General features: G+C 46.5%; 1 protein-coding gene across 9 annotated transcripts; it reads right to left on the bottom strand.

Moving 5' to 3' along the window:
* Positions 1-912: 912 nt before the first annotated feature.
* smarca2 (SWI/SNF related BAF chromatin remodeling complex subunit ATPase 2) lies at positions 913-27,808 on the bottom strand. 9 transcript variants are annotated; one of them, XR_013451919.1, is made up of 36 exons: positions 27,645-27,808; positions 25,889-26,140; positions 25,513-25,642; positions 24,810-25,166; positions 24,575-24,676; positions 23,703-23,952; positions 22,857-22,983; positions 22,038-22,211; positions 21,777-21,950; positions 20,572-20,742; positions 20,280-20,330; positions 19,703-19,833; positions 19,174-19,231; positions 18,893-18,990; positions 18,454-18,604; positions 16,195-16,358; positions 15,359-15,425; positions 15,157-15,267; positions 13,983-14,225; positions 12,896-13,009; positions 11,854-11,958; positions 11,680-11,766; positions 11,446-11,492; positions 10,254-10,420; positions 9,439-9,602; positions 9,113-9,340; positions 8,758-8,835; positions 8,150-8,368; positions 7,021-7,244; positions 6,015-6,120; positions 5,637-5,738; positions 4,926-5,052; positions 4,669-4,787; positions 1,997-2,783; positions 1,885-1,966; positions 913-1,754 (listed from the first exon to the last, which is right to left on the bottom strand). XR_013451919.1 is itself a non-coding variant. In XM_040195197.2 (34 exons), exons 2-34 carry the CDS (start codon positions 26,108-26,110, stop codon positions 2,754-2,756), a joined length of 4,698 nt encoding a protein of 1,565 aa, XP_040051131.2. In that variant the 5' UTR covers positions 26,111-26,140; positions 27,645-27,808; the 3' UTR covers positions 913-2,753. The 9 variants fall into 9 exon arrangements, 4 of the variants coding, with proteins under 4 accessions (XP_040051131.2, XP_077942372.1, XP_077942373.1 ...); XR_013451918.1 differs by having other exon boundaries at positions 913-1,910; positions 1,967-2,783; XR_013451917.1 differs by having other exon boundaries at positions 913-1,966.

The following is a 27,808-nucleotide window of genomic DNA, read 5'->3' as shown; positions in this document are numbered from 1 at the left end:
TTACCAATAACATCACTGTAGTATTTACCAATAACCTCACTGTAGTATTTACCAATAACATCACTGCAGTATTTACCAATAACATCACTGTGGTATTTACCAATAACCTCACTGTGGTATTTACCAATAACCTCACTGTGGTATTTACCAATAACATCACTGTGGTATTTACCAATAACATCACTGCGGTATTTACCAATAACATCACTGTAGTATTTACCAATAACCTCACTGTAGTATTTACCAATAACATCACTGTAGTATTTACCAATAACCTCATTGTGGTATTTACCAATAACCTCACTGTAGTATTTACCAATAACATCACTGTAGTATTTACCAATAACCTCATTGTGGTATTTACCAATAACCTCACTGTAGTATTTACCAATAACATCACTGTAGTATTTACCAATAACATCACTGTAGTATTTACCAATAACATCACTGTAGTATTTACAATCACAGTATCATTAACTAATAACAGCACAGCAGCACTAATTGACCAATTACAGCCGAGCACTCTTAGCCAGTTACGTCACTGTATTTTTAACCAATCAAAGCAGAGCAGTATTAACCAATGACAGCAGAGTGGACCGGGACTAGGCAGAACCAACATTTGTTCTACCTACTTAGATATAATAGTTTTAGAGATGTGTCAATCATTTTATCTGCGACAATAGAAAGTTTAATTTAGTTTGAATATCAGTCGGGAAATAAAGACTTTTTTGTAGCATTTGTATGTCCGGTTTCTAAACTTTATTAAAAGACTTTTCAACCAACAAACTGGTCTTTTAACCAAATATTTAAATGAAAATCAAGGTTTTGAGTGCTTTGCTGATGGAGGGACGTTTAAAGTAAAATCCATGAGCAGTGTCGCAAAGACGGGATAAAAAAAAACATGCAAAAACATTTTTTGTGCAGAAAATCGGTGAGATTTTATTTGCCCTGGGCTATGAGATACCACAAAGACACTGTGCAAAGAAAGCAAAGATTAAGTCACACTTATGGAGAGTCGGCAAGCACATGTCACACCAAACAAAAAAAAGATTTATATCTGCATGTTCACAATATATTGCCAAAAACGTTCATGCTACAAATGAAATACAAACAAATAAAATGTGGGCTCAAAACTAAAACAGAAATACAAAGACCTCAATCCAATTAAATCATAAATCAATACATTGTTAAAAAACTGCTCTGCTTAATGTGTCATTCAAGTTACATGTTTCAATCCCACAACACTTTTCATTGTAACATTATCTGTTGTTTACCGTTTTTAATGGTCTGTACAAAGACCTGTTTCCAGATGCTGTCCAAGAGCCACGTTTTAGCTTCGACGGATGCCGGTTTTATTCCACAAAACAAGATGTTTCCCTCTGTCCGGTTTCTCAAGGAATAAAACCACAAAGAAAACGATTACGACAAAGTCCGGAGCATCGGCCCCCGATACACGACAACTTCAACACATCATAGGAAAGGATACATGACACACATGGACTCACCAACATGAAGTGAGGTTACGCTTCCCTTAATAAAAGCGGTGTTTAAAAAAAGAAGCGTCCAGCATTTATGGTCACCTCAAGGAATCGCTTAAGTCATCAAGCAACAACTGTCGTTCTGTTGTGCTGGCTCGAATATACAAAGAAAAAAGTTTTACACTCTCTGATTTGAATGTTTGCTTCATAGTTACAGTTGGTACGCCTAGCTAACGGAGCTAAAGCTAGCCTGAGCTAATGCTAGCCAGCAGCTACCTGAGCTAATGCTAGCCAGCAGCTACCTGAGCTAATGCTAGCCAGGAGCTACCTGAGCTAAAGCTAGCCAGCAGCTACCGGAGCTAATGGTAGCCAGGAGCTACCTGAGCTAATGCTAGCCAGCAGCTACCTGAGCTAAAGCTAGCCAGGAGCTACCTGAGCTAGAGCTATCCAGCACCTAGCTACCTGAGCTAAAGCTAGCCAGGAGCTACCTGAGCTAGAGCTATCCAGCAGCTAGCTACCTGAGCTAAAGCTAGCCAGCAGCTAGCTAACTGAGCTGACTGATGTTGGCAGCTTTAGGTCTCTCCAGCATGTGTTGTTATTCAGGACAAACACATATTTGGGTGAGATTGTTTAAAATGGACAATCAAACATTTGCCGTTAACCTTCGAGCAGATTAATTCAATTATCTTTGTGAATTGAAAGAAATCTAAAGCTCAACTTGAAAGTCAGACAGTGCTTGGCTGTGATTGGACAATGGCTGGTTGGGGGAGGGGTTTAGCAAACAATCAATTTCTCAAACATTTGGCACTGCAAGTTACAAAGATGAATCCAAAAATTCCTAACTCTAATGATTGCCTTTTTTATCGCTAGTGGTTCTCCAAATTATGTTTTTATAACACATTTTTTTAAATTTGAATGTTAATATTTAATTTCCTAAAAGTGCAAGCAAGCAGGTACAAATCAAGCAGAAGCGCGGATGAGACGACCAAATCGTTTTTCTCTTCATTGTTTTTCATACAGAATTTGAATCAGCTTTAAAAGCAGGAGTTAAAAAATATACTAAAAAAATTGTCATATAATTGTCGATATAAGCAGACTGGTATTGCTGTAGCTTATCGATTATTAGTAACACATTTCTAAGCTGGTAGGAGAAGGTGCGACAAAACACACAACAGATACACAAAAAGTACAAATAAAGTAAAAATGAATGAAAATACAGACTATGAACCTGAACGACGGCGATGGAACATACTGTCGTTTTCAAACGACGTCCTCTCAGTCGTCGTCGCTCCTGTCCGACTGATCCTGCAGAGAGACGGACATCAAGAGGCGTTACGGGAGAACGAGGTTCAGAGGGGAGAGGAGGAAGCGACCGTCGGGTCACGGGGGGGGGGACTCTTTATCGAGCGCCCAGCGGCAGAGCGACGTGACTCTCGGCCACACTCCGGCTGAGATGTTGAACCTGCAGTTTAGTGTCGAGAATTGAACATTTTAAATCCTCCAACTTGTGCTGAAGGGGAAACAATGTCGGATCCCAGTTGGTTTAATATCCGGGTAGAATATAAAAAATGTATCACTGCTGTTGTTAAACTGGATTCAGACCGATGGAGCCTGTTGACCAACGTGTCATATTTTATATCAAATTCCTATCGTTTAAATAACCTTTTAAAGAGCATATTAAATGTAGAGCCGACGAGATGGAAAGATCGAATCTCAGATGAAAACTCATCTCCTGTCTGTTCACAGCACTTCACTTCACGAGACACTTCCCTAAAAATAAGTCCACGCATCTCACTGAGATGGATCGATTCGCAGTCGATCCATTGAATTGGTTGAGTGAATAAAAGAAGGTATAATGAACACAACGTTGGCTTTAATCAGACAGACGTGTGCGGCGTGTGGGAGGAGGGTCAATGAGCCGTTGATCATGTCACAATGAGGGCTAAGTGGCGGTTGCCATGGCTTCGAGTCCTCATTACCGGTTTTGTTGCGCTGGCAGCAGATGAGAGGGACGAAGGGACAAAGGAAGCAGCGTAATGCAGTTTAATACAGTCATCGCTGACAGGTGTCTTACAGGCGAGGCTCACTTGTAGATTCCCCCGGGGGGGGGGGGTTTATTTCATCTTTCTGGCTCTTGTTCACATGTGATGTTTTCTAGTCGGGGGAAAGTGTGTTTTTGTAAGTCGGCGCTGAGTCATCGACGCTCCGCCTTCGCTCTGATTTAGAGGACTGGAGGCTTTTCATGTCTGATGAAAAGGACTTGGGGAGCTTCCCACAGTTTGGAGCTTTCTGTGCGTCACCGACTCTGACTTGACATTTTGACACCAATGGGAGCCGTAAGCCTCCGCTAAGACAAACAATAGAAGAACGGAAAGCGCTTATTAATATTTGACACGCTGAAGCAACCGATAATTCTCCAACGTCTCAAGTATCGGCGGGTAACGTGTTGCTGCTTTTTATTTCTTTATTTTAAGTGAGACTTCAACTCCTCTGCGGACTCACGGCATCATCTGTCCGCGAGGCGACGGGCCGCTCGTCTCCTACGGGGACACGTCGTCCAGCGGATACGACAGCTACGGCAGCTTAGGTAGCGTTAGCTCGCCTCGCTAGAAAGGAAACGGCTTAATGCTCCCGACCGACGGGCCTGTTGTGCTACACAGAGGTTTGGGAAAAGGTCCAAACTGTGGAGACCGCGAGGCGAGGGCGGGGTCTGATTCTGAGGCGTTTTAAACCAGGAGGCACCAGGTTTTCAGCGACTGTTGATTGGACAAAAGCACCAATTTGAAAACACCTTTTGGAACCCGTGATGTGATTTCTTTTATTTTCTTATTACAAAGACAAATGGTCGCTAAGTGCGACGAACGTTTACTCATTACTCATCACAGCAATGGACGCCGTCCTGATGGCACTGAGGAGGCTTGTTTCAGTAAGTGGTACTTTTTAAGCAAGAGACCTGCATCTCAAGTCACTGCTTCGAACCTTCGTTACTCGCCGCTGTGAAAGCGCCGTTAAGTTTCTCTCCAAGAACTATTTGAATATCAACATCTGCTCATCAAAAAGCACTCTGCGCCAAAGTGCCCATTTTTGACAGTTTACCTGCAATTATGCAACTATTGACGTCTGCAATTTCCCCCTTTTCTGTCTGCGCGTGAATGTGGTGAATACAGAGCGCGGCAGTGACTCCACCTACGTTGTCGTCCAGGTCGTCGTCGCTGTCGTCGTCGCTGACCACCGGCTTGGCCTTCCCCCGGCTTTGCCTCTTCTTGCCCTTGTCCTTACCCAGCTTGATCTTCACCCGCACCGACTTGGCTGCAGTGGAGGAAGCACACGGAGAAAGCATTTCTGCGTGGGACTCAGTAACCGCGGTGACGGCGAACTGCGGCCAGTGCGGATTCTTTTTCCTCCGGTCTTCCTAGCAGAGAGCGGCGAGGTGCGCCGAGGACGTACCCTCGGCCTCCGATTCGTCCTCGTCCTCCTCTTCCTCCTCGCTGTCGTCGTCGCTCTCCTCATCTTTGGCGATCTTCTGCCGGGCACTTTTGAACACGGACTGAAGCACAATGGAGTCCTCGTATATCTGTGTGGGGGAGGGGGGACAGACGGGATCATGTGAGCAGTTCCTCAAACAGCATCAACGGGATTACGTGTATCAACACCATTCATGGCGGACATGATGGACACTGAGCAGCGCTGCTTTGAATGATGGACTTCAATCGCTTGGAAGGCTTCAGGCGGCTTCGCTTGCTTTGTGACTCCAGGAGTCTTAGAAGTCTTAAATGTGTCTGGTGTCCTCAGACCGACGATCCCAAAACAAAAGTGATATAAAAAAAAGTCATTTACCTTTGCGTTATGTTAGCTGGGAGGAGAGAGTGTCAAGTAACGATTACGCTGTCACAATAATTGCTTTATTTCAGGGTTATTCAATTCAATTCAATTAAAAGTTCAAAGACGTCCACGTAGGGAACCTTCTGGAACTTGACAATAACGTATTGGAGTAGCACTTTTAAAGCAGACGAAGAACGTTCAATTCAATATATATGTCAGATATAAATTCTAATAATAGATCCATATTCTCCACTTTTTCAAGTAAAATCTAACAAAGCATTTGAATGAAATAAATGAAGTTGAAATAAATAAGGGTCAAATGGAAGTGAGGCTGACCTGGGAGCCCTCCAGGTTGAAGGTCTGCGCGTTGTGACACAGCAGCATCACGTCTCTCTCCAGGTCCCCGACTCCTCGGTATTTATGGTTCCTCACGCGGTCCTGCAGAAGGAAAAACACAGTACAATAGAATCACCGGCTTGAGTCAAACGGGTCTTCCCTCACTTTCAAAGAGGGATTATGAGAGACATGTTCCTAAGTGGCACTTTGTCACGATGTTAATTAGGCCAGCGACTGATCGGTGTTACGTAACGTCTGTTGATCGTATGAAAATCTATTAATCTCACAGAAAACGGGCGAATAAAAGAAGCACAAACGCGTTGTTTCTGCTCTTCGACCCCCTGCTCGTTATTATTGGTTATTGTCAGCGTTTCGTACTTTGATCTTTTTGAAGTCCACAGGTTTTCTGATCAGCTCGTAGTATTCTGGGAGCTCCTTCCTGGACGGTAACTGGACGAAGACCTCGCTCAGCTGTCTTCCTGACCTGTGAAACACAACCAGTCAGCAGCGCGTCGTTCACGTGTCACAACAAACACACCCGGGACTTTCCGTCAATATTAACGATTAAAGAATCCACAATGCAGGCGTGTAAAAGAACAGTTCAATCCACAACTAAAGACAAGTGACTGCAGGAGCGTGTTGGAGGCGGAAGCGTCGACGACTCAGCACCAACTTACAAAAACACACTTTTCTCCTTTTCTCCTCCTTCGCCTTAAATTGATTGGCAAGAAAATTACAACTGTGTGTTTAAAAAATAAAAATATATCCATTTCAAAGTGGTTCTCTAAAATGTGAATAAAAAACCCTTCTACTCGTGCATAAACTGTCCATTTGCATCCTCGGCGTGTTGTTTTGTCACCGCACACGGAACACGCTGTCAGCAACACGTTACCTAAAGTGCTCCTGATGACACAAACTGTGCGAGCGCCTTCCGCTGTGAGCTAACGTGACTGTTTATAAAAAAAAAGACTCCCGGCGTCATGGCAACAAGCACCTCCGGGAACAAACCCCAGGGTGGACGTTCGGGGGAGACGCTGATGAATGGAAATGTGACGCCGTGGTTTGGTTGCGCCGGACAGCAGGAAAACAAACAACGCTTTTTGAAAACAAGCTCCAACATCTGTATTCAGGCGCACACCTTAACCGCGCGATGAGGCGCCGTTTATTAACTTCCAGGAAGCTTCACGACATCATTTAAGCCGCACGGCCTTCGACCGGGGAAGAATATCGCTGAGAAAACGCATTCTGTGCCATCCTGCAAATGGGCACCGACGATGGTGGTGATGTCGGATACACATTTCCCAGCATGCAAAGCAGCAGGAGACCCGGTGTGTGTGTGTGTATGTGTTGGACCTCTGGATCATCTGTATCTAAGGCTGCTTACCCGTCCCTGTAGTTGATGACGGTGTCGATGATGGTGTTCATCTGCTTGGTGAGCTTGGGCGGGTTGGGCGAGTGCTTCTCGGCTGGAGGACGCCCACGTTTCTTCTTGGCCTTGGAGCCTCCGTCGTCTCTGCTCGAGAAGTCCTTGTCCGGGCGTCTCTTACGTTTGCGCTTCTTCAGCCGGATCTCCTCCTCCATCTCCTCCAGGTTCCCGTCCTCGACGGCCTGGAGGGGAGGAACGAGACATTTTTAAAGTTGGATCCACTCACAGAGGAGCAGGTGCGTAGCATTTCCTACACAGAGCCCGCAGGTCTCTGCGCGTTTCTTCTTCTTTTAACAGAAAGAGAACTACGGCTTCCAACACGCCGACTGCACCGCCTCACAGTTGTTTTGTTCTATTCTGAGCCACGGCCAAAAACATGGATGAGGAGCCGCTTTCGGGAGGGACGGGGGGAGGAGGAGGGGGGGAGTGTGTCACTGCGTGTTTGATGTGATTGACAGTGTGCCACCAGCTGAACACAGTCCGCCCTTCAACCCAGTATTCATATATATATATATATATATATATATATATATATATATATATATATATACGTGTATATATGGATGTACTAAAATAATCTAATACTCAATTAAACTTACACTCCAACACTGGTATTAATGCAACGTGACATTGATGATACATGATATATATATATATATATATATATATATATATAAATATATTATATATAAATAATATAAATATATTATATATAAATAATAAAAATAAAAAAAATATATATATATATATATATTTTTTTTTTCATATATATATATTATATATCTTTTTTTTTAAAAATATATATAATATATATATTTTATATATATATATATATATATATATATATATATATATTATTATTTATATATAATATATTTATATTATTTATATATAATATATTTATATATATATATATATATATAAATATATCATGTATCATCAATGTCACGTTGCATTAATACCAGTGTTGGAGTGTAAGTTTAATTGAGTATTAGATTATTTTAGTACATCCATATATACACGTATATATATATATATATATATATATATATATATATATACACGTGTATATATTCTCAGCTTTTACCCGCAGCCACTGCTTTTCAGTCAGCGTGTCGCTGTAGTCGACGTCCCGGCGGCAGCGGGACCCTCGGCCGAACATCTTCTCCTCCTCCTCCTCGTACGTGAGCCGCTCCACCTCGGCCTCGTCCCTGATGATCCAGGAGGGCAGCTCGTCCTCCTCCATGAGACGTGGCTTACGCTTCGGGTTCCTGGCCTCCTCGCGGCGTCGGTCCATGTCCATACGCTACGGAGTGAGGGGGGGGTGGGGGGATGGAAATGTTTCCATTACACAGATTGGAAACAATCCCACGCAGTGGGGGCTGGGTTATTAACACCGACCTTCTATGACCTGATATAAGAGCCCATCCACACAAACACGTGTCCATCAACCACCAGAGTCCCACCTGCCAACCTCCAACCGCATGCATTAAGCCATTTGCTCATAACAGAAAGCATCTGGAGGACAGTCTGTGAACAAATGGTGACATTTAACCCGGCTGACGAAGTGATGGACAACCTGTCCTTCTTTTGGAGGGCAGATGTAGGACAACCGGCAGCCAGCCGCTCCTCCCTGAGTCCGCTCATCACAAAGTCTCAGTCTGCCATTTGGACCGAAGGACGCTGTTTTCTCACCATGAAGAGCTCAAATTCGTCTTCGTTGCGGGCGATCATCTGGTTGAGGGTTTCGTCGTCGGGTATCTCATCTTCTTCCTGGGGAAATATTGGGAAAAACTGTTTAAACGGCAAACACATTTAATCAAACACAAATTAAAAAGCTGAGATTGCACAAGAAAAACATGCAACATTAAAAGTGACGGTTTGCTTTAATTTGATGTCTGCAGAACCTCGATCAGAAGCAGCATCCATAATTGAACTTGAGGAGGATCAAATCCATTTAGAGCCTCATTCATGTTTCACAAGATCATATCAGATGGAGCGCGAATACCTAAAATGAATAATGAATGAGGATAAAGTGCACACCGCTGACCTCGTTCTGCTCCTCGGTCTCCAGGATGGCCTGGAGGAAGGCCCGGCGCTCGTGGCTCGAGGACTTCTGGTCGAACATGCCCGCCTGGATGACCTTCTGATCCACGTTGAGTTTGTATTTGGCGGCCGCCAAGATCTTCTCCTCCACGCTGTTGACGGTGCAGAGGCGGAGCACGCGCACCTCGTTCTGCTGCCCGATGCGGTGGGCGCGGTCCTGAGCCTGAAGGTCCTGGAGGCGGCGGAGAAGAAAAGGAGAGCGCGAAAAACGCTGTCACTTTCCTCTTTAAATCCTCTTTAAAACTGCCAAAGCTCTGCCGATGGACGAACCTGGTGCGGGTTCCAGTCGCTGTCGAAGATGACCACGGTGTCCGCGGCCTGCAGGTTGAGGCCGAGGCCGCCGGCTCTGGTGCTGAGCAGGAAGATGAAGTACTGAGATCCCTCCTCGTTGAACTTCTTCAGCAGCATCGCCCGGTCGTCGGACTTGGTGGTTCCTGAAATGTGATCATTTTTTAAGTTTTGTCTCTGATGTGAAGCTATTTGAAAAGGCAAACTGCCTTTTTTTCTTCTGAAAAGGCCCCCGCCGTGACTCTAATGGATGAAGATCAGCTTCTGCACTGGGGCACATTTCCACAGTGGAACAGGATATTTTTTGCGAATAATTTGTATTTGATTGGACAACTAAAGAGTAGACGGGCTATCCATCCGTCATTTTACACCATCTGAAGTTCACCTCCAGCGGGGAAGTGTCTTAAAGCTGCATTCTCCTCTGGTCCTCAAACCCCTCCACTTCTCACTTGATTCATTCCCTCATTAAACATTGTAAACATCAGTTCATGGTCTCAATTTCCACATTGATTTCTGCTCCCTTGTTATACAATTTCAAATTATTAGCGGCCCAGACGCCCAACCTGAGGCTTCAAAACACCCGCCCACCAGCCAATGGTGGTCGTCATGGAAACTTCACCCACTTCCTGTAAGCAGTTTGAGCCAAGACTCCACATTGTATTGTTTATTAACTCCTTAATAGTTCTATGGGCTTATTGCAGCACCACGTGACATGAAAACCCAGTTTATGACCAGCAGTGGGGAAAAGGGTCCACAGCGACTTCAGGGCCGGTGAAACGACCACAGCGTGAGCTCACCGTCCAGACGCAGGTACTGGAAGTTGCGGTAGCCGAAGTAGTCCTCCATGATGGTCATGAGGGTGGTCATCTGGCAGAAGAGCAGCACCCGGTGGTTGGTGGCCTGCAGCTTGGGCAGGATGCGATCCAGGAGCTCGAACTTCCCCGACGCTCGATACAGCTCCAGTCTGGGTGGAGGTGACGGAGCAAAAAGATGGTGGTTGTTGCTCATTAGTCTGGTTACCAGTACGCTGAGGCCTCATTTCTTCTTCTATTTAAAGTAAAGAAGCTGTGCTCTGCTGCCTTTTAATTAAATCCAAAAATTATCCAGATCATACGCTGCACTTTATTTATAATCATGTATTTTATCCTGTTTTAAATGTTGCTTTTGCTCTTTAATGATTGAATCTGAACACATTTGAAGGTCCTCATGCACTTTGTTTCAAGGATTTTCGTGTTTAGTTTAAAGCACTTTAAGAGGCCGTGTTGCTGAAACGTGCAACATAAATAAACTTGTCTTATCTTCTTCCAGCACGTACTCTAAATCGCTTCTCTTGTAAAGCATTTCAGTGAGATCGATTAACAAAAGAGTCGTGTTGCTGGCTGATAGCCAGTGTGTGTGTGTGTGTGTGTGTGTGTGTGTGTGTGTGTAATACTTGCATTATAAGATACCTCATTGATTTGAATTCATGCAAATGATCTTTTGTTTATTCACTGCACGTCGTGCAGAACAGTTCCGTGCTGTGGTGTGTATATATGAACATATATATTTATATAAACACATATAGGTGGTGGCTGTAAAGAGAGTCTAAGAAAATAAGTCATTTAAAAATCCTCCTTTTCTTTGACACAATGTTGGGAATATACTTCAATCCTTTTGTTTGTGACAATCTCAGAAAGTAGAAAGGCATCGACCTTCCCTGTTAATCATTAATGAGCTAATCTAAATCTTAACACACCAGAACAAAGCTGTCTGCAGAAATCAATGCACCTATCAGGAACTAGATCCATTTCAACAATAAACACATTCATGTATTTCACCAGTGTTTCATAAAGTAACTGTTAGATATTTATTTGGTGCTCGTGAATTCTTAATATCAGACAATAAAAGAAGTTTCCCAGATCGGACACATGATACGTCCTCGAAGACACAATTATTTCTCTTCCAACGCTGAATAGCATTGAGGGATGGACACATATTGGTTTTACTTACCCACTGATAACATTGCTTGGGAAGCCCAAGTGTTCAGCAAAAGACTCCTGCAACACAAAAAGCGTTACTGGTGTGGATAACGTGTAGAAAACCACGGAACAAGTGTCTTTTCTTCACAGCTGATAATCACTTTATTAATAGATAAATTCTGCACGTCACAAAAGGACATAAACAACACACACACACACACACACACACACACACACACAGAGAGGAGGGCGGTGTCGGACCCACCTCGATGTGCTGGAACATGTACGGGTGGTTGCAGATCTTCTTCAGCTGCATGATGGTGTTCATCAAGGTCTTGGCTCCTCCTTTGCCCTGCGGACACCAAGCGGCGCCGGTCAAACGCCGCTGAACACGTCATGGAGAGAGCGAGCGCGCGCTCGGCCGTTTTTTGGCGTTTACCTTCTTGTCTTTCTCCGAGCCGTCGGTGAGCAGGATGCCTCTCTGCATGTGGCGGTACAAAACCTTCTGGATGGCCGACATGTCGCACTTCACCACGTACTCCACCTGCGGGAGCGACGACGCGGTGAGAGGAATAACGGGGGCACTTTTTGCAGTAAACAGTCTTTAGAATTCATGTGGCTGTTTGGGAGACCAGGACCTTGACTGTGTGTGTGTGTGCGTGCTGGTTGTGTTAACTACACACAGTGAAGTCCAGGCGGCGTGAAAGCACATTTTCTAACAGCCGACTGCCTGCATCCCTCCGTGGATTAAAGGTTTGGTGGCTTTCAACTTAAAAACTGAAATGAAACGCTTTATCTAATATTCCCCCTCAGGGCCTCGTCTGTTTAGACGCTTTTTCGGAGCCTCAGGTGGGATTTTTCAATCATGTCAAGATGTTTCTGGGAATCATCGAGGGGGGGGGGCGATGACGACCCGCTCGCCTTAACTGCTGTTATTACAGTTCTTTCGCTGCCTCGTTGGGATGCATTTAAACCAGCAGCACAGAGGACGTTGGATCCTGGCGAGGAAAGACCTCCATGGAGTCTGTGGGCTTCGAGCCGCTCACTCTAGCAGCCAGGAGGCACGGGGCCAATCATTCACTAAGTAGTAAATAATGTTTCATTTCAAGGGTGTCAAAGGCCGTGCATCCGGGGCTTCAATTAAAAAGGTCGTACGTGACTACGAGATAAGAGCCGCCGCACTCTGCAGAGCATATCAACCAAAACCACGGGAATTATTTCAAACATTAAAAACATGTTTTAATAGGACCGTTTTATACGGGAATCGAATAGCAAAAACACTGACTGGATGAAAACACTGTGGTGCTGCCAATGCAACAATGTAGCGTTACAATGATGCATTGTTACATTGTTTCACTGTGACAATGCAACAATGTAACATTACGATACATTGTTACATTGTTTCACTGTGACAATGCAAAAATGCAACGATGTAACAATGTTACAATGTAACAACGCTCCGCAGGAAATCAAAGTCTCACCTTCTCCGGCAGCTGAGACTCCACCTCCTTCTTCAGTCTGCGCAGCAGGAAGGGGCGGAGCACCTTGTGCAGACGCCGGATGATCAGGATGGTCTCCTCTTCGTTCAGGTCGACCTGAAGACAGAAAGATGCAACACAGAATGCTGTGTCAGCACTGCGCGTCCAGATGACGTGACCTTAGAACTGCAGTGTAAGCCGACACAAGAAGGCCACACACACACACACACACACACACACACACACACACACAGAGTGGATTCTCTCGGAGGCTTTCAGCGTGGCCAGTGGTGAGGCTGGTGGTCAATTAAAAAGCCCCCCATGGAGCCTTCACTCTGGCATTCACGGCCAGCAACATCGCCCCAGAGAAGGAGCCGACGCGTCCGTCTTTTTTACTTGATGGAAAAAATAATGAATTCCCGTCAAATAAAGCGGATAGAAAGCCAGCTGAGTTAGATGCACCCGTCTGGGCTCCTGGAGGTTGTTTACAGCCGAACTGTAAGAAAAGCAATGCGTTTACACCACGTGGTGTAAATACAGCTGCTGTCTGTTAAGAAGACGGATCGTCCTCTTAGCGGAGTCCAGCGGCCTCGTTAAAAAGCCGTAGAAACGCAGATCAACCTTGAACTATGAATACGTTCCATTAACTCGGCTCGCTCTCACATTTCTTTTCTTCTTTGGACTTTCCTCCCAGTGAGGCGACCCTGAAAGCAGCAGGTTTAAAGTTTAAACAGCCAAGGGAGAGTTACGGGTCTGAAAAACAAAGCATTTCTTTTTACAGCAAATTGGGTTCCTAGCTTCAGGGCAGGAGGACGGAACGAGCTGCTGTAGGGAGGGGGGGGGCGGTGGCGGTGGTGGGGGGGGGGGGGTGGGGGTGTCAAAGCGATCAGACCTTGTGGGCGAAAACAAACGAAGAAGTTAATTGCTGGTAAAGATGCTAATTTCTCTCTGACCTTCGCTGTGGGGAATCATGACGATAATAATGATGTCTTATGCCTTGAAAACTTTATACTAAACCTCGCTCCACCTTTTCAGTAGAGGTTGTGTGTGGGGGAGGGGGGGGGGGGGGGGGCTGTGTGCTCGTACGTACCCGCTCCCCCGTCATGGCGAACGGGGCGTTGAACCACTGCTCGAAGGTGCTGCAGCTCTTGAAGATGGTGGGCAGCAGGAAGTTGAGCAGCGCCCACAGCTCGGGCAGCTTGTTCTGCAGCGGCGTGCCGGTGAGCAGGAGGCGGCGCGGCGCCACGTAGTGCGTGTTCAGCACCTGCGTCAGCTTGCAGTGGTGGTTCTTCATGCGGTGGCCCTCGTCCACGATCATGTACTTCCAGCGGATCTGCGCGTGCGCGGAGGGGAGAGACTTTGAAAAAAGGTTCCCGCCTCCGGGAACGAGCGACGCCGACTCAGACCAGCGGGTCACACGATGTCCGGACATACAGACGGAAAGATGATGTGACACGAAGCGCCTCTCAGGTGGGCCTTCAAGACCACGACCTGAACAACGCAGCACGGATAGCAGCGGGCTACGCGGCCGGAGTGACGACGGGTGGGAAGAGCGGATTGTGTGGTTGTGAGTTTACGGCATCACAATTGGTATGCGAGCGCACACAAGCACACGCAGACAGTTTGATCAGGTGTGTTGTGAGCAGCCTGCAGCACAAATACACAACGCCGCTCCCTGATTAGACATGACACCGACGTGTGGCTGATCAAAGGGCCGCTTCGGCCTGGATAAGAAGAAACGACGGAGGCCTTGCTGTCACGCCCCCGTTGTAAGTCGCACAAAGAAACCCGCCAGGCGCGGGACACTCACGTCGTTAAAAGAGCTCAACGCACAGCCGGCTCTTTTCCTTCTAATCTCCGAGATGCTCTGAAGCAGCTGGAGTTCCTCCATCGCAAGATGGATCCTCCGGCGCCGTGCCTCACAGCCGGGGCCAAGAGACGGGCGAGCAGATTGGGGATTAACCAGCGACGCGTCCGTAGAACTATTAAACAAACCCTCTGTTCTCTGCAGGATGAAGCTTCATCTAAAGAGACTTTCAAACCAATTCTGCCTTCAAAGAGATGAGAAACGTTTCTGTTTCAGCCTAAAAGGCAACGAATATCCCGACCTCATTCATCAGCTTAATTCACGCTAAACAGCACGCGTCCCTCGCTACCTGATCTCAGCACAGACTGGAAACATGTGCATATGTGTGTGTGTGTGTGTGTGCATGAGGTGTACAAAACAGCAACTGAGTGGATGCACGAGGAGTGCGTTCCTCCACCTTGGCCAGGATGTTCTTGTCCTTGATGATGTACTCGTAGGTGGTCAGCAGGACGTTGAACTTCCCGCTGCGGAGTTGCGGCACAAGCCCCCGGCGCAGCACGGGGGTCCCCTTTAGACGGGCCGGACGCAGAGAAAAGCGTCAGTCGGGAGGTAAGCAGACGGGCAAAAACCAGAAAGTTCAAATGCTACAAGACTCTTACCTTGTAGGCAATTTTGACCACGGAGGGCGACCACTTCTCCAGTTCGTACAACCAGTTGGACAGAGTCCTGGGGAGAGAGGAGGAGGAATCAGCAGGCAGGACGTTGTTTGGGGGAATTCTAGACACAAAGTGGCATAAAGGCAGAAGCAGCAGCACCGGTTTTGCAGTCTGCTCGTGACTCCTTTTGCTTTAATAATGGAGTTATTACGAGTTTAAGAACATCACCTACAGGGTTTGGAAGACGTGAACGTCTGATCCATTTTTCACGACGTCGGGGTCTAATTTGCTGGATAAACATCTGAAGAAAGTCTCCTCCGAAATGCATTATGAGTGGTAAACCACACACACACACACACAGCGCAGTCTGCATGCTCCCCGTGAGCTCACATGTTGAAGAGAAAATCCATTTCCCCCTCTTATCCTTCAACGCCTCTAGTTGTAAAATGCCACACAGAGGTATAAATGAATTAGGTGAACTGGGACATTGGGTCGTTCACAATGACCAGAACAGTGGAGAGGTTTGAGTTTGAAGGGTTTAAAGGGATTAATGGTGCAAAAGCAGCGGGAGGAAATCACACATTTTGATTAAAAAAGCGTCCAACCTGTGAAACTTTTAAAAACAACTAAAGGAAGATGAGACAAAGTCGAACCGACTAGAAGATCTGACAACTCTGTTTTCTCCCCCGTAGACTTCTAACGTGACAAGAGTCTCCCACAGCATGTTGCATTATGGGTCGTTTTCAGCCCCGATGTCATGAGGACCACTGTGTCTTTAGGAGTCAATTATGTTGAGCGGCGTCAGAGCCCGGGGGTCCCATAACGAGAAGGGTACTTACGAGAGGGGGACGATGATGAGGAAGGGCCCGTTGATCCTCTTGTACTCCATCAGGTAGGTGATGAGGGCGATGGTCTGGATGGTTTTGCCGAGGCCCATTTCGTCGGCCAGGATGCCGTTCAGGTTGTTGTTGTACAAGGAGACCATCCACTCCAGCCCCTGAACCTGAATTACACAGAGGGACAAAAGGCACGCCGGCCTTTGAGAGCTTCTCCAGAGCCGCTGAGATCCAAAGGGGGAAGCGCTTGAGGTGTTTGAAGAGACCATCGAGGAGAAGGACTTGTCTAATTAGACGTCAAAGAGGCTAAATGTTGTGCTGCCAGAGCCTCAGCCTGTTCAAAAGGGCAGGAGTGACATTCTGAATACTAAACGGAGAAATGCAAGCGTCCCGCTCGCTCTTCTCAAATGTCGACCGCCTCTTTTATCTTCTAAGAGATAATCTCTATCGCTTAAATCCGTCTTCACCACACGCAAAGGGCAAAAATTAAGAGAAAATTACGATTAGTTTCTGGACTAATTGCCACAAAATGATAAACAAATGTTTAAACAAGTCAACATCTCCAAATAGCCAGTTTATTTGATATTTCATTTACTCAACATACAATGAAGAAAATAATCAAATCCTCTAAACTGAGGAGCTGTACTGGAGAGTATTTGGCTCACACTATAAATTCCAAGTCAAAGTTCAGCAGGATGATCGTGGTTTGATGCATGTTTTCCTCCACTTGTCTAATTACAATGGGAATAACTGATTATTATAATGGTCACTTGATGCCACAAACACCTCGACAAACAGAGACGGGATAACCTAATAAAGCTGTCACTTATTTACTAGCTTAAGACTCTGGGAAGGAACTACGGTAACATGATGTAAATTCTATACTCTTGTTTGAATGCTTTTCATTGCCAGTTGTGCAAACGTGCAACCGGGGAACCATCAGCGGAGCAGCACAAGGAAAGGGAAAAGGGAAAAGGGCACGAGGGCCCACGGCAGCGCCAATTAGCGGCTGCGCTAATTGCACCTGAACGAGGCCGACGGGGGGTAAAACTGACCAGAGATGAAGGGGAGTCGCCCCGTACGAAAGCAAAGCTTCTGTAAATTAACGGGTTTGTTACGGCAACAATTGATCCAATTATCGTGCAGCTCACACACCGCTGCAGCCCCCCCCCCCCTCCCGAGGAGCTGCCACAATATTGCACAGCATAAATCACAGGAGTGCTCGAGCTGCAACCAGACTGGAGGAGAAGAAGTGGTAGCAGCATCCAATTACCAGTTCGGGTATCTCCGGTAAGACACCATCTTTCACTGCCGTGTCCTCTCGCTGCAGGGGACGGGATTACGGTCGGACCGGGGGGCTTAGCTCTGATATCCATCAGGGTGCAGCATTGAAATCCATGACGAATGCTAATTAAAAATCTTTTGAGTTTTAGTTCCGTCTTTTTTTTTTTTGCTCAACATTTTTTTACCTCCTTTTTTTGTCACGGGTATTTTCTCGACTGAAATATTTACTTTTCTTTCAAAACATTTTTGGACTTAATAGTTTTGGACTTTTTCCATGACATTTTTGGACTGAATATATTAAATATGTTGAATACTATAAAATATTATAAAATATAAAAATATTTTTCCATAAAATCTTTTTTTTTATTTTTGACCTAACAATATTTTGACTTTTTTGAAAACATTTTCCATTTGATTTTTTTCTTTTCTCAAAACATTTTCTGACTTAATACTTTTTTTCAATGACATTTATTGATGTAACATTTTAATTTCATTTAATTTTAAATTTTTTTGTAAAGAAAAGCACTGCTTCTATCACTGTAAAAACTCCTTCATAACTGTATTTATTCAAAGTTTCTCTCACACCAAAGTTCATTTTACAAGATTGCATTTGATTCAGAGTAGAGCTTGAACTCACAATACAACCCAACTCCTCCGCGGATTACAGGTAAAAATTGTCGGCTTTAACTTTACGGCGCATTTACAGAAAGGTTTTCCATTAATGTGCACTGTCCCGTATCAAATAAAAACCTGGTTGTTTAATATTTCATATTTTATAAACCCTTTGATCTTGAAGATTTGACAACGCTTCAATGTTTTAAAGTGAAATAATAAGTTAAAATAGAAAGGTAACAAATTTCCATCTGACACACAATGTAGATAGAAAATAACAAGCGCTGAAAAAGTAAAAAACAAATAAGCGTCAAGAAACGCTGCAGCAAAGGTGCATGAAAGGAGACGGAGTGCGCGTGTGCATACCTGGTAATGTTTGAGTGTGCCGTTGATCAGCAGGGACGACTGCTTCTCCACCCTCTCGATGACGGCGTGCGCCACGCCGTAGTAAGACGACTGGGAGCTGGTCTGTCCAGCGGGGACGCTGTACTCGTCGTCCACGTCCTGCTTGGACGACCTGAACGTGTGTGAAGAAGAAGGATCGTTGGAAAGCTCCCTGAACCCCGACTGGACAGTCGCACGTTATTATGCCGATAACCAAGAGCTTCTTTTCTTTTGTTTCCTGGTCAAAATTATGTTTTTAAGTTTGAATGTTTACTGTAGTTGTTTTAACAAGAACCATAAATACAACAGAGAGAACATTTAACAAGTTACAAAGTGGCCCGTAAACTTTATTCCCCACTGTTTATTCCTGGTAAATGGGACATGAGCGTGAGAGGTAAAGTATACGAATGGAATACATTACTCGATAATTTTGTTGGCGGCCGTCACAAACACTTCCACTCCGTTGGGGTCGATGATCTTCTCGTCCTCCATGTCCGCCTTGGGCCCCTCCTCTTCCTCCTCGGAGGGCAAAGTGGACAAGACATGACTGAGGGCTCAATCCGTACAAACACAATAGACCAGAGCTGTGCAACAGCAATGTGCGCACAGCTACCGCCCCCTGCTGGACTCTCATGACACTGCGTGTGTGTGTGTGTGTGTGTCCTCCTCAGGACGGAGTTCATTAAAGACAAAGTCACTCACCTCCTCCTCGAACTCGGAGCCGCTCTCCTCGCTGTCGGACCGCGGGGCCACTTCATACCTGGTTTGGAAAAGGAGGAGAGCAACAGACACGGGACGTACAGTTACAGCAATTCTTCGTCAGCCACAAATAGAAATACCGGCGGCCTCCAAAGCAGGATGTTACTTTATTCCACCCCGTGAGGCCGGACTCTCTTCAAAAACAGGAGTCCCTGATGATTTTAACCTTTTCTAAAGACCACAGCATGCCTGCAAACACAACTGACCCTTTGCTAAGCCCCGCCCCCAGCTGCTACTCCGCCATGCTGCCGGTTACCATGGAGAACAGGCTGTCACTAACTGCACTCTCTGAATAAATATCATCCCAATTCTGGAAACGCAACAAATGGGGCCTCAGCAAGGGTAAAGCTAAATATGAGTAAAACATAACTGTGCTTCTGGTCACTTCAACAGTGAGAAAGAGACTTACGATTTCCCCTTATGGATATTTCCCAAATGCAAACATAACAACGCTTCCTTTCCCCCTGCTCACCCGGGGTTCATCTCCAGCCAGGCCTCCAGCTGGCTGGACTTGGGAGCGTCTGTCCCCTGCAGGACTTTGCCGGTCTCCGTCTGGATGACTTTGACGGGCAGCTCGCTCATCTGGCTGCTCTCGTCCAGCGGCTGCAGCGCACAGAGAAAAGCTCCTTATTGCTGCCGTTTGTAACGCTACGTATAATACAAAGGCCCACGGACATAGATGATAAGCGGTCAGACCGATTGACCTGTAATTGATTGTTGTTACATAAGCGTATCCATTTCTAAAGGAGGGGGAAGACAAAGAAGAGCCTTTGGGAAGCTGCGAGGATGAGCAAGCACTGCTTTATTATTTAAGAAGTAAGGATCAAGCCTCTGAATGGATATTTACTGTGTGATTGAAATGAAGTGCAGGTTTGGTTTCACCATCACACAGCAGAGCATGAACGAAATATGAAATATGCTCCAAAAAAACAACCAAATCAGTATAAAAATGGATGGATTATTTAGATTGGATACGGGTTACTATGTTATATTCTAAAAACATAACCGCTTTAAAGCAGAAACAGGATGTTAAAAGATCTGTGACTCACCTCTCCATCCGGTCCGATGGCGCTGGTGCCTTCACCGTCTCCAACCTCCTTCTAGACATCACAAATGCAGTTATTCTACAGGTGTGTGGGGGGGGCTTAACGTGCAGGTAACATGGTGTCATTATGTCTCAATAACTGCACAGCTTCCTCCATCCCGCCGCTAGGGGCCGAGGAGGAGCTCTCCATCCAGTCCGGGGTCACGCGCCACGGTTTTTACGTGAAGTGCCACGCCCACAATTGTTGTTGTTTACTTTGGTGTGAATATCTCCCACCTGACTGTTCCTGCTCTCACCTTCTTTTTCTTCTTCTTCTTCTTCTTGTCCTTGGCGGCCTGAGCCGCTTTGTGCTCGTACACCAGCGTGGTGAGGTTGGCCACGTACTCGTCCGTCTGCTGCAGCAGGTAGGCCAGCCGCTTGTCTTTCTTCTGGTCGATCAGCTTACGGTAGCCTTCCTCATCTTCTGCCTGGGAGGGGGGGTGGGTGAGAAAAGGGAGGGGGGGGGGGCAATGGAGTGAGTTGGGACCATTAAACAGGGTTTGCTGGTCACTGTCAGGAATGAAGAGTCTCTGCTTACTACTTCGGTTCCACCCTTAAATCACCATTCAACCAACTGTTTTATCAGTTCAAACATTTGAATTATCTGGTATTAGATAATAAGATATTATAATATATTAGATAATATCTTATCTCGAAACCTGAATATCTTTCATTAGTGGACAAAACGAGACATTCAAAGACGTCATCTCGGGAAACGCTGAGATTTTTCACCATTTTATGGAATTCTAACAACTAATTGATTAACTAATTAACTAATTGACTAATTGTTGGATCAATTGTCACTGACATTTTCTTATTTTAATTGTAGTTGCTCTGTAACGTGTCGGCGATGTCCTGAGTTGGTACAATTATAATAAAAAATAATTAAGTGATTCAGTGTTACAGATTTTACTTTTCAAGTTGCACTCTTGCACTAATTTCATTCACCAGCCCTCAAAGTCTCTCATTACCTTAAAATATGCATTTTCCAGAATGACCAGGGCTAGTTGGAAATGAAGAATAATTATTTGATTAATGGTGGCTTGTATTAACATTCAGACGGCAGGCTTGCCCAGAAATAAATTCTACAAAATACATTCATTCAGGATTCTGGAGGTGCGTAATGTGACAGTTCCCTACAGATGAGTCCATCCGCCAGGACCTCAGTGAACGCGACAGCAGGAAACATTATTTGAAATAAAAGAGAAAATATTCAGTAGAGTAACTTTTACTCCAGATACTACAATGTATTAATCATCTAATAACTAATAGAGGACAGAGGCGTTATTCAGTGAGCTCACATGCTGATAGCAACCCACACATCTCGTTGGGCTCATAAGGAGCAGGGACGTTGGTGCATTGATTGGCCGTGAGATGGATCTCATCACTACTGTGCAGCTGGGATCAACGTGTGTGTGTGTGTGTGTGTGTGTGTGTGAGATCCTCCCGAGACGTCCTTTACCATCAGTCTCCTCATCCTCTCCTTCTCGATCCTCTCCGTCTCCTTCTTCTGCTCGCGCTCCGTGTTGGTGTGCCAGTTGGCGATGGCTCGGGTGAGCTTCTGCATTTTGCCGGACATCGAGCGGTGGTAGTCTTTGAAGTCTTTGGCGTGCTGCAGGATGCTGTTGAGGTATTCCTGTAAACACACACAACTTGTTGAACGTCAAGTCCCTTTTTTCCTCTGGTAGTTCACTGCCAAACTTCCCGGGAACAGCGCGATCACCTGGTGCTTCTGCCGGCGCTTCTTCTCCTGCTCCAGCTTCTGCTGCTTCTCCAGCTTCTCGGTCATGCGAGCCTCCCTCAGCGTCTGCCGCTTGCTGCGTCTGTACGCCTTGGAGTTGAGCGCCGTCTCCAGGGTCGTGTCTCGCCTCATGCACGCCACCACGTCCTGCCTCAGCTGGAGGAAACGTCGGACAAGTTTAACACTTTAAAAAAGGAAAAGAGCGAAATGAAGGAAGGGCGGCTTGTGAGGAATCAGCACGCGCAGCAACGGCCAGAAGTCCAGCTCACTTCTCACAGGAGGTTGTTGCTTTGTGTTACTGTGAAGATGCTGGCAAACTACGTATTTACGTATTAGATTCAATTGTAGCTCAATTACTATTTTACAAGATGATTAAGTCATTCTGCAATATTTATTACACACTAGCAACTGCCACAATGTTGTGTATTCTTGCTGAAAAAAACATGTTCAAGATTCCTCTTTCCCCCTCTATCGTTTGGTATTACTTGTCTATTCCTGTGCTCTGTGCTTTTATTGGTGTTTTTTATTTTCTTTAAAAGCGCTGCCTGAATAAAATGTGTAGTGTACTTTTTACCAACAACTGTCGAGGTATCACTAGAAAGCAAATTGCATTTCTGAATCCTTCTTTCATCCGCTTTGGCGGCGGAGGAACTAAAACCGCGGTTTAACCCCTCGAGGGGGGAGAAGCAACCCCCCCGCTGTGTGGATTCGCCGTCGGGAGGTGAAAGAGGGAATCAGCGGCGTGTCTGACTGCGACTCATCGCGGGGGAAATGAAATGAGAGGAAGCCGCTGCCGGGTACCTGCCGCTGGAAGTTGAGCAGACGCAGCGCTTTGAGCTCCACCGTGGCTTTGTTCCTCAGGTCGGGGGGCAGCGAGCCCGGCAGGCTCTCCAGCTCCTGGATGCGATGCGCGATCCGGGCCTGCAGCCTGCGGGGAGGGAACACGTCTCAAGCCGCGAATACAAGAAGATCCGAGGGATCCGGGTCAGGATGTTTGTCCGTGTTTAAAGTTTCAAAGGGAAAATTGAGGATTCGGTTCGACTCCGGCTCATATTTCTTTTCACCGGAATCCAAATCCAGATTGTAAACAGCTTGTGCTTCGTAACCCTCTCATGCAGCGTCTCCTCCTCTCGTACCCCCTCCCTCCCCCCCCAGGGTAACGACTCGTAATAATTCATCAGCTCTGCCTTCATTGTCTTGATTACTCAACTGCCTGCGATGTTTATCAATAAACAATAAACTTCTGTTTCATTCCGGCGGTGTCTGCGGTCCGGGCCTCGTGTTCGGTGCTCTAATTGGCCCGGCGGGATGCAGAGAGGGGGGGTGGGGGAGGGCGGGTGAAGAAGAGATCATCAGAATACGATACCAGAGGCTTAAAGTTGCATGAAACCTTTCCGGTCGAAGACCTGTAGGCTTCGTACTACAGGTGGAGTTCACAGGTACGACGGGCGGAGCACTAATCGATGTGCAATATTGTGCGAGTCATATTATCGCTTCTGATTTTCACTTAAGATTACTTCAAACGCACAAGTTCGTTGGTTTCCTCTTATTTTGAAAATCTTTTAGATGTTGCGGGCTAACGAGCATCAAAGACAGTTGTCGAGTAGAAATGCGGTGGATACGCGTGCGTGTGCGTGGAGGAGGTACCTGTACTCCCTCTCCTGCAGGATGCCCACCGGGTCCAGGCCCTGGGGCTTCTGGATGGGCGTGATGCGGTTCTGTTTCTGCATCTGGAGCATGGGGGACACTTGCTGCCCCGGGGGCTGGGGGGTCACAGGGCCGCCCGGAACGGGCCCGGCCGGCAGGGCCGAGGCCTGCGGCGGCGCCGGGGACGGCCGTCCGCTGGGTGCGGGGGGGAGGTGCTTCTGAGGGTTGGCTTGATTTTCAGCCACCTGACCTGGAGACCAAAGGCGCGTTAGCGGGTCGCTTCACAGCCGGGTGGGGTCACACGGGCGGAGTTATTCTGATATGATTAATGGATTAAGCCTCCCCATACATTACTTCGGATTCAAACCTTTTGCTTAACTTGATATAATTATTATTATACAGCTATTTGGCGGAATCGTTTTTTCCAGCTCGTGATAAACTAACGTTCATCTCATAATCATTAAAGAGATTTCAACCATTGGTTGAGAGACCCGCGTTGTGTGTGAACACTGCGATATTAAACTCAGAGAGCTACAGACAAGTCAATAAATAAAATATTTCAGAGGTGGGTCAACGCTCTTTCCACCGGAGAACCTCGGCTTGACGTCAAATGTTTATGAGCAATATTTATGAAGAAAATAAATGAAGAAAGAAAACGCACTTCAAAAGTTTGGAAATCAAAGGAAACTATTTTTGATGCTAAAAACTTTTGGATCCCAAAAGGCAAGGACCCCCCCCCCCCCCCTCCAGATTGCATCATCTTTCCATGCCGGCTTCAAAAGGATTCACCTTCAAAGAGAATCTGATGTAAGAACGCACACATCAAACCCACCTGTCGCTCACACAGACTCTCTCACTCGGCTCGTACTCACCATCAGACCAAGGCTTGGAGCCCGCGCTTTGGTTGTGTCCTTGCATGGTGGGGGTGGGGCAGGGACTCGACTGGGGGCCACCCAGAGGTGCCATCGGCATACCTTACAACCCAATAACAATGTGGGAATGATTATTATGTGACGTCCACACGTGGTGTGAGAATGTGACGGAATTGTTCTGCTTCTCTCTCATTCATAATCAGCAAAAACGGGTTATTAGATCGATGCGTCTTACCTGGAGGCCTGTTGTAAGGGCTCGCGCTAGGTGCCTGCTGCTGCTGCTGCTGCATTGTGGGTAGACTCCTCTTGCCCTGAACAGCCAGCTGGAGGTTATCAGGCAGGGGTTGCCCCCGCCCGAGGATCTTGTAGGCCAGGATCTGAGCTCTGAGCTGCTGCAGCTGCACCGGACTGAAGGCAGAAGGTCCCCGAGGCTGCTGGCCCATGTTGGGAGCGGCGGACTGGGGGTCCAAGGGCATCATGGGGCCCGACTGGGAGGGGGGCATGTGGGGCGGCGTGGGCCCCCCACCTCCTGACATGGGACTAGAAGCGTGCTCATGGACACCCATGGGGGACGGGTGGGGGGATATGTATCCTAAACGTCAGAGGAGAAATCACATCATTCCAAACCTGGTGGTCGGCAGCGACCTCAAGGATCGGACGATTATAAAAGAGAAAAACAACAGATTCATTTTCTCTGACACAAAGTCCCTTGAAGGGGTTAAAATCCCTTAAATGATTTCTTGTCAATGCGGTAATTATTTGTACTCTTTGAACCTATTAAGTCAGTCTAAAACGGTGTGAGTGGGAATAATCACAATTGAATTGCCCTCATTGTAATCTGGGAGGTATGTGCAAGCTGCGGGTTAAGCTATAGTTAATAGAAGCATCGTGATTCATTTGGCCTGTTCAGACAGCTTTTTGTGTAATGGACAGGAGACCTTGGCTGTGCTGGTCCATTGGACTCTGCGGAGGCCCCATGCCGCTGTGCAGAGATCTCATCCCCACACCTTTCATGTGGCCAAAGTGCATCGCGTCTGCCATGCTCTTCTCGTTCATCCCCTCCATGGTCTGAGAGCAGAAAAAAGAACATTCGGTCACTGCATGTGATTGCACATTCTCACCACAGACCATAACCTCCGACAGACTGATCATCATGCTGCCTGATAAATCAGACTGTTGACAGAGTTATAAAGAACTAGAACATTGTCCCCGGGCAAAGTTGGGAGGGGACACCAGCCACAAATGACGTTAAAAGACGGCAGCTGGATCTGCATGTGGATTGTTCGTATTCAACAATAAGCAGACAGGCTGTACCTTGTGATACATGCCATCCTGAGAGTATTCACTCTGTCCCTGCATGCCATGAGAGGCGTTGGGTGTTCCAGGTCCAGGGCTGGGTCCCATCATGCTGTGAACAGAGCCCGGTGAGGGGTCCGGTCCAGGGCTGGGGCCCAGGATGGGCCCCGGGGAAAGACCCGCCCCCGGCGAAGGGCCAGGATGTGACATTCCACCTGCCGCGTCTGAAGGGGTGGACATCTACTGAGCTGCTGGGAGCATAGCAGACAGCTGCACGGGGGAAAGAGGGGGGACAATAGTGGCTGATTACATCACATAACAAACTCGGGTATAAACTGCTGCATTTCATGTATGAAATATAGTAAATAAAGTATCGTCTTCTTAATAAAAGGAAGCCTTCAGCACACACTGGACACGATATCACTGGTCCTCCTATTTCTGTAGCATGGGGGACACTTTGGCTGTTCTACTGGGAACGTTTAGGATCCAGCGTAGATTGTAATGTCACATGATTACACAGAGACTTGACATTGGCTAACACGCCGTTATCATAAAGGCATAGAAAGTACCAATTTGAAGTGGTGTGAATAGATTATTTATAGTCTTTACAGTTCATGTAGGCTTATTATTTTGTTATAGATGACAAACAAAAAAAGGAAAACAACTTGTCAAGGGCTTATACAGCAAATGGCACATTTAATCTATAGACGTTTTGCTCAACAGATTGGGCCTGTTAACTGTATGTATGGTCGACCTGCCTGCTAGAGGCCGACCCCTCAGTATCTGAATTAATAATCAATCAATAGATAACATCATTTGTGCATTTTTAATGATTCTAATACTTCTCTCCAGTCACCACTGCCTCCAAAGGCCCCAAATCTCCAAAGAATATGAAAATCAAATCAGAGTGAAGAGACCTGTAAAAACACCACCGGGCCTAGTAAACAAACACCTGTCTTCTATGCGATCAGTGGACATCTGGTCCATCCACTGTCCCTCTTGGGGACTGTGAGTCCATCACTTCCTGCTGTCAAACCTCACAGCCCTCATAACGCGATCCCCTAAACCTCAACAGCGTATACATGTTCATTCGTGATCTCAACACCATGACTGGGATCCGCTGTACCGCGGTCAGTCAGTCATTAGCACAATCAACGCTGAACCCACATTTCCAACTGAGAAAAACAGACGGTTTTTACAGCGTTAGAACAGATGTTTGAATCGATCAATTCAGCAATGATGAACCAAATAAAATAACCGGACGCAGGTTTTATTAATACGTTAAGCATCGCGATGGGTCGCGTCGCCCCCGCGCCGTTACAGTAACGTTAGCTCGCTGTGTTTATCAGTCGAGCCAACGCGACGCTAACTGTGATTGGATCATGGCTTTCACCAAAAAGCGGGTGGCCATCGCGGATCTGCAGCCTTAAATCGATGTTCCATGAAAGTCGGGCGCCTGACGCGACCTTGGCGGATTGTTAAGGGCCCCAACTCGACTTTAATGTTACATTTAGAAGCACGCGGGTTCACAGAACCGAACCAGCGGGACGCGGGAGGCGGTCTGCTTCGCCCGATCGAAGGGGAACTTAACGTTAGCTAACTGACGTTAGCTAGCGTAGCTACTAGCCTTGCTAGCTACCTAGCTAGCTACCCCCGAGCACCGAATCTCCAGCTAGCGAACTGTCCCCGTTTGAGAAAGTTTGGTCAGTTAGCTGAATGCCAGCCGGCTACATGACCGTCTTTATAACAGATGACGCGCCGTTGGTCAATTTACCTTTCGGCGGAACTGTAACTGCAGACGATAAGAGTACAATATTGTAAGGTTAATGTTTCTTCAAAATATGACTGCTGAACAAAAGTTCACTCCCCCTCGGTGTTGTTTTGCTGACATGTTAAAGTTCGGCTTCCTTCGCCATTACTGATTTGTCAATGTCACCG

Source organism: Gasterosteus aculeatus, chromosome 13, assembly GCF_964276395.1.
Source record: "Gasterosteus aculeatus chromosome 13, fGasAcu3.hap1.1, whole genome shotgun sequence".
NCBI lineage: Eukaryota > Metazoa > Chordata > Actinopteri > Perciformes > Gasterosteidae > Gasterosteus > Gasterosteus aculeatus.
The sequence above is the reverse complement of the archived record's forward strand: the minus strand, read 5'-3'. Positions and strand labels throughout refer to the sequence as shown.

Coding starts and splice junctions, on each gene's coding strand:
- smarca2 (XM_040195197.2), bottom strand. CDS start 26,110: ATGTCCACCCCTTCAGACGCGGCAGGTGGAATGTCACATCCTGGCCCT. Junction 16,359..18,453: donor GCACACTCAAACATTACCAG/GTATGCACACGC, acceptor TGTGTAATTCAG/GTTCAGGGGCTGGAGTGGAT. Junction 14,226..15,156: donor ACAAGAACATCCTGGCCAAG/GTGGAGGAACGC, acceptor GCGCACGCGCAG/ATCCGCTGGAAGTACATGAT.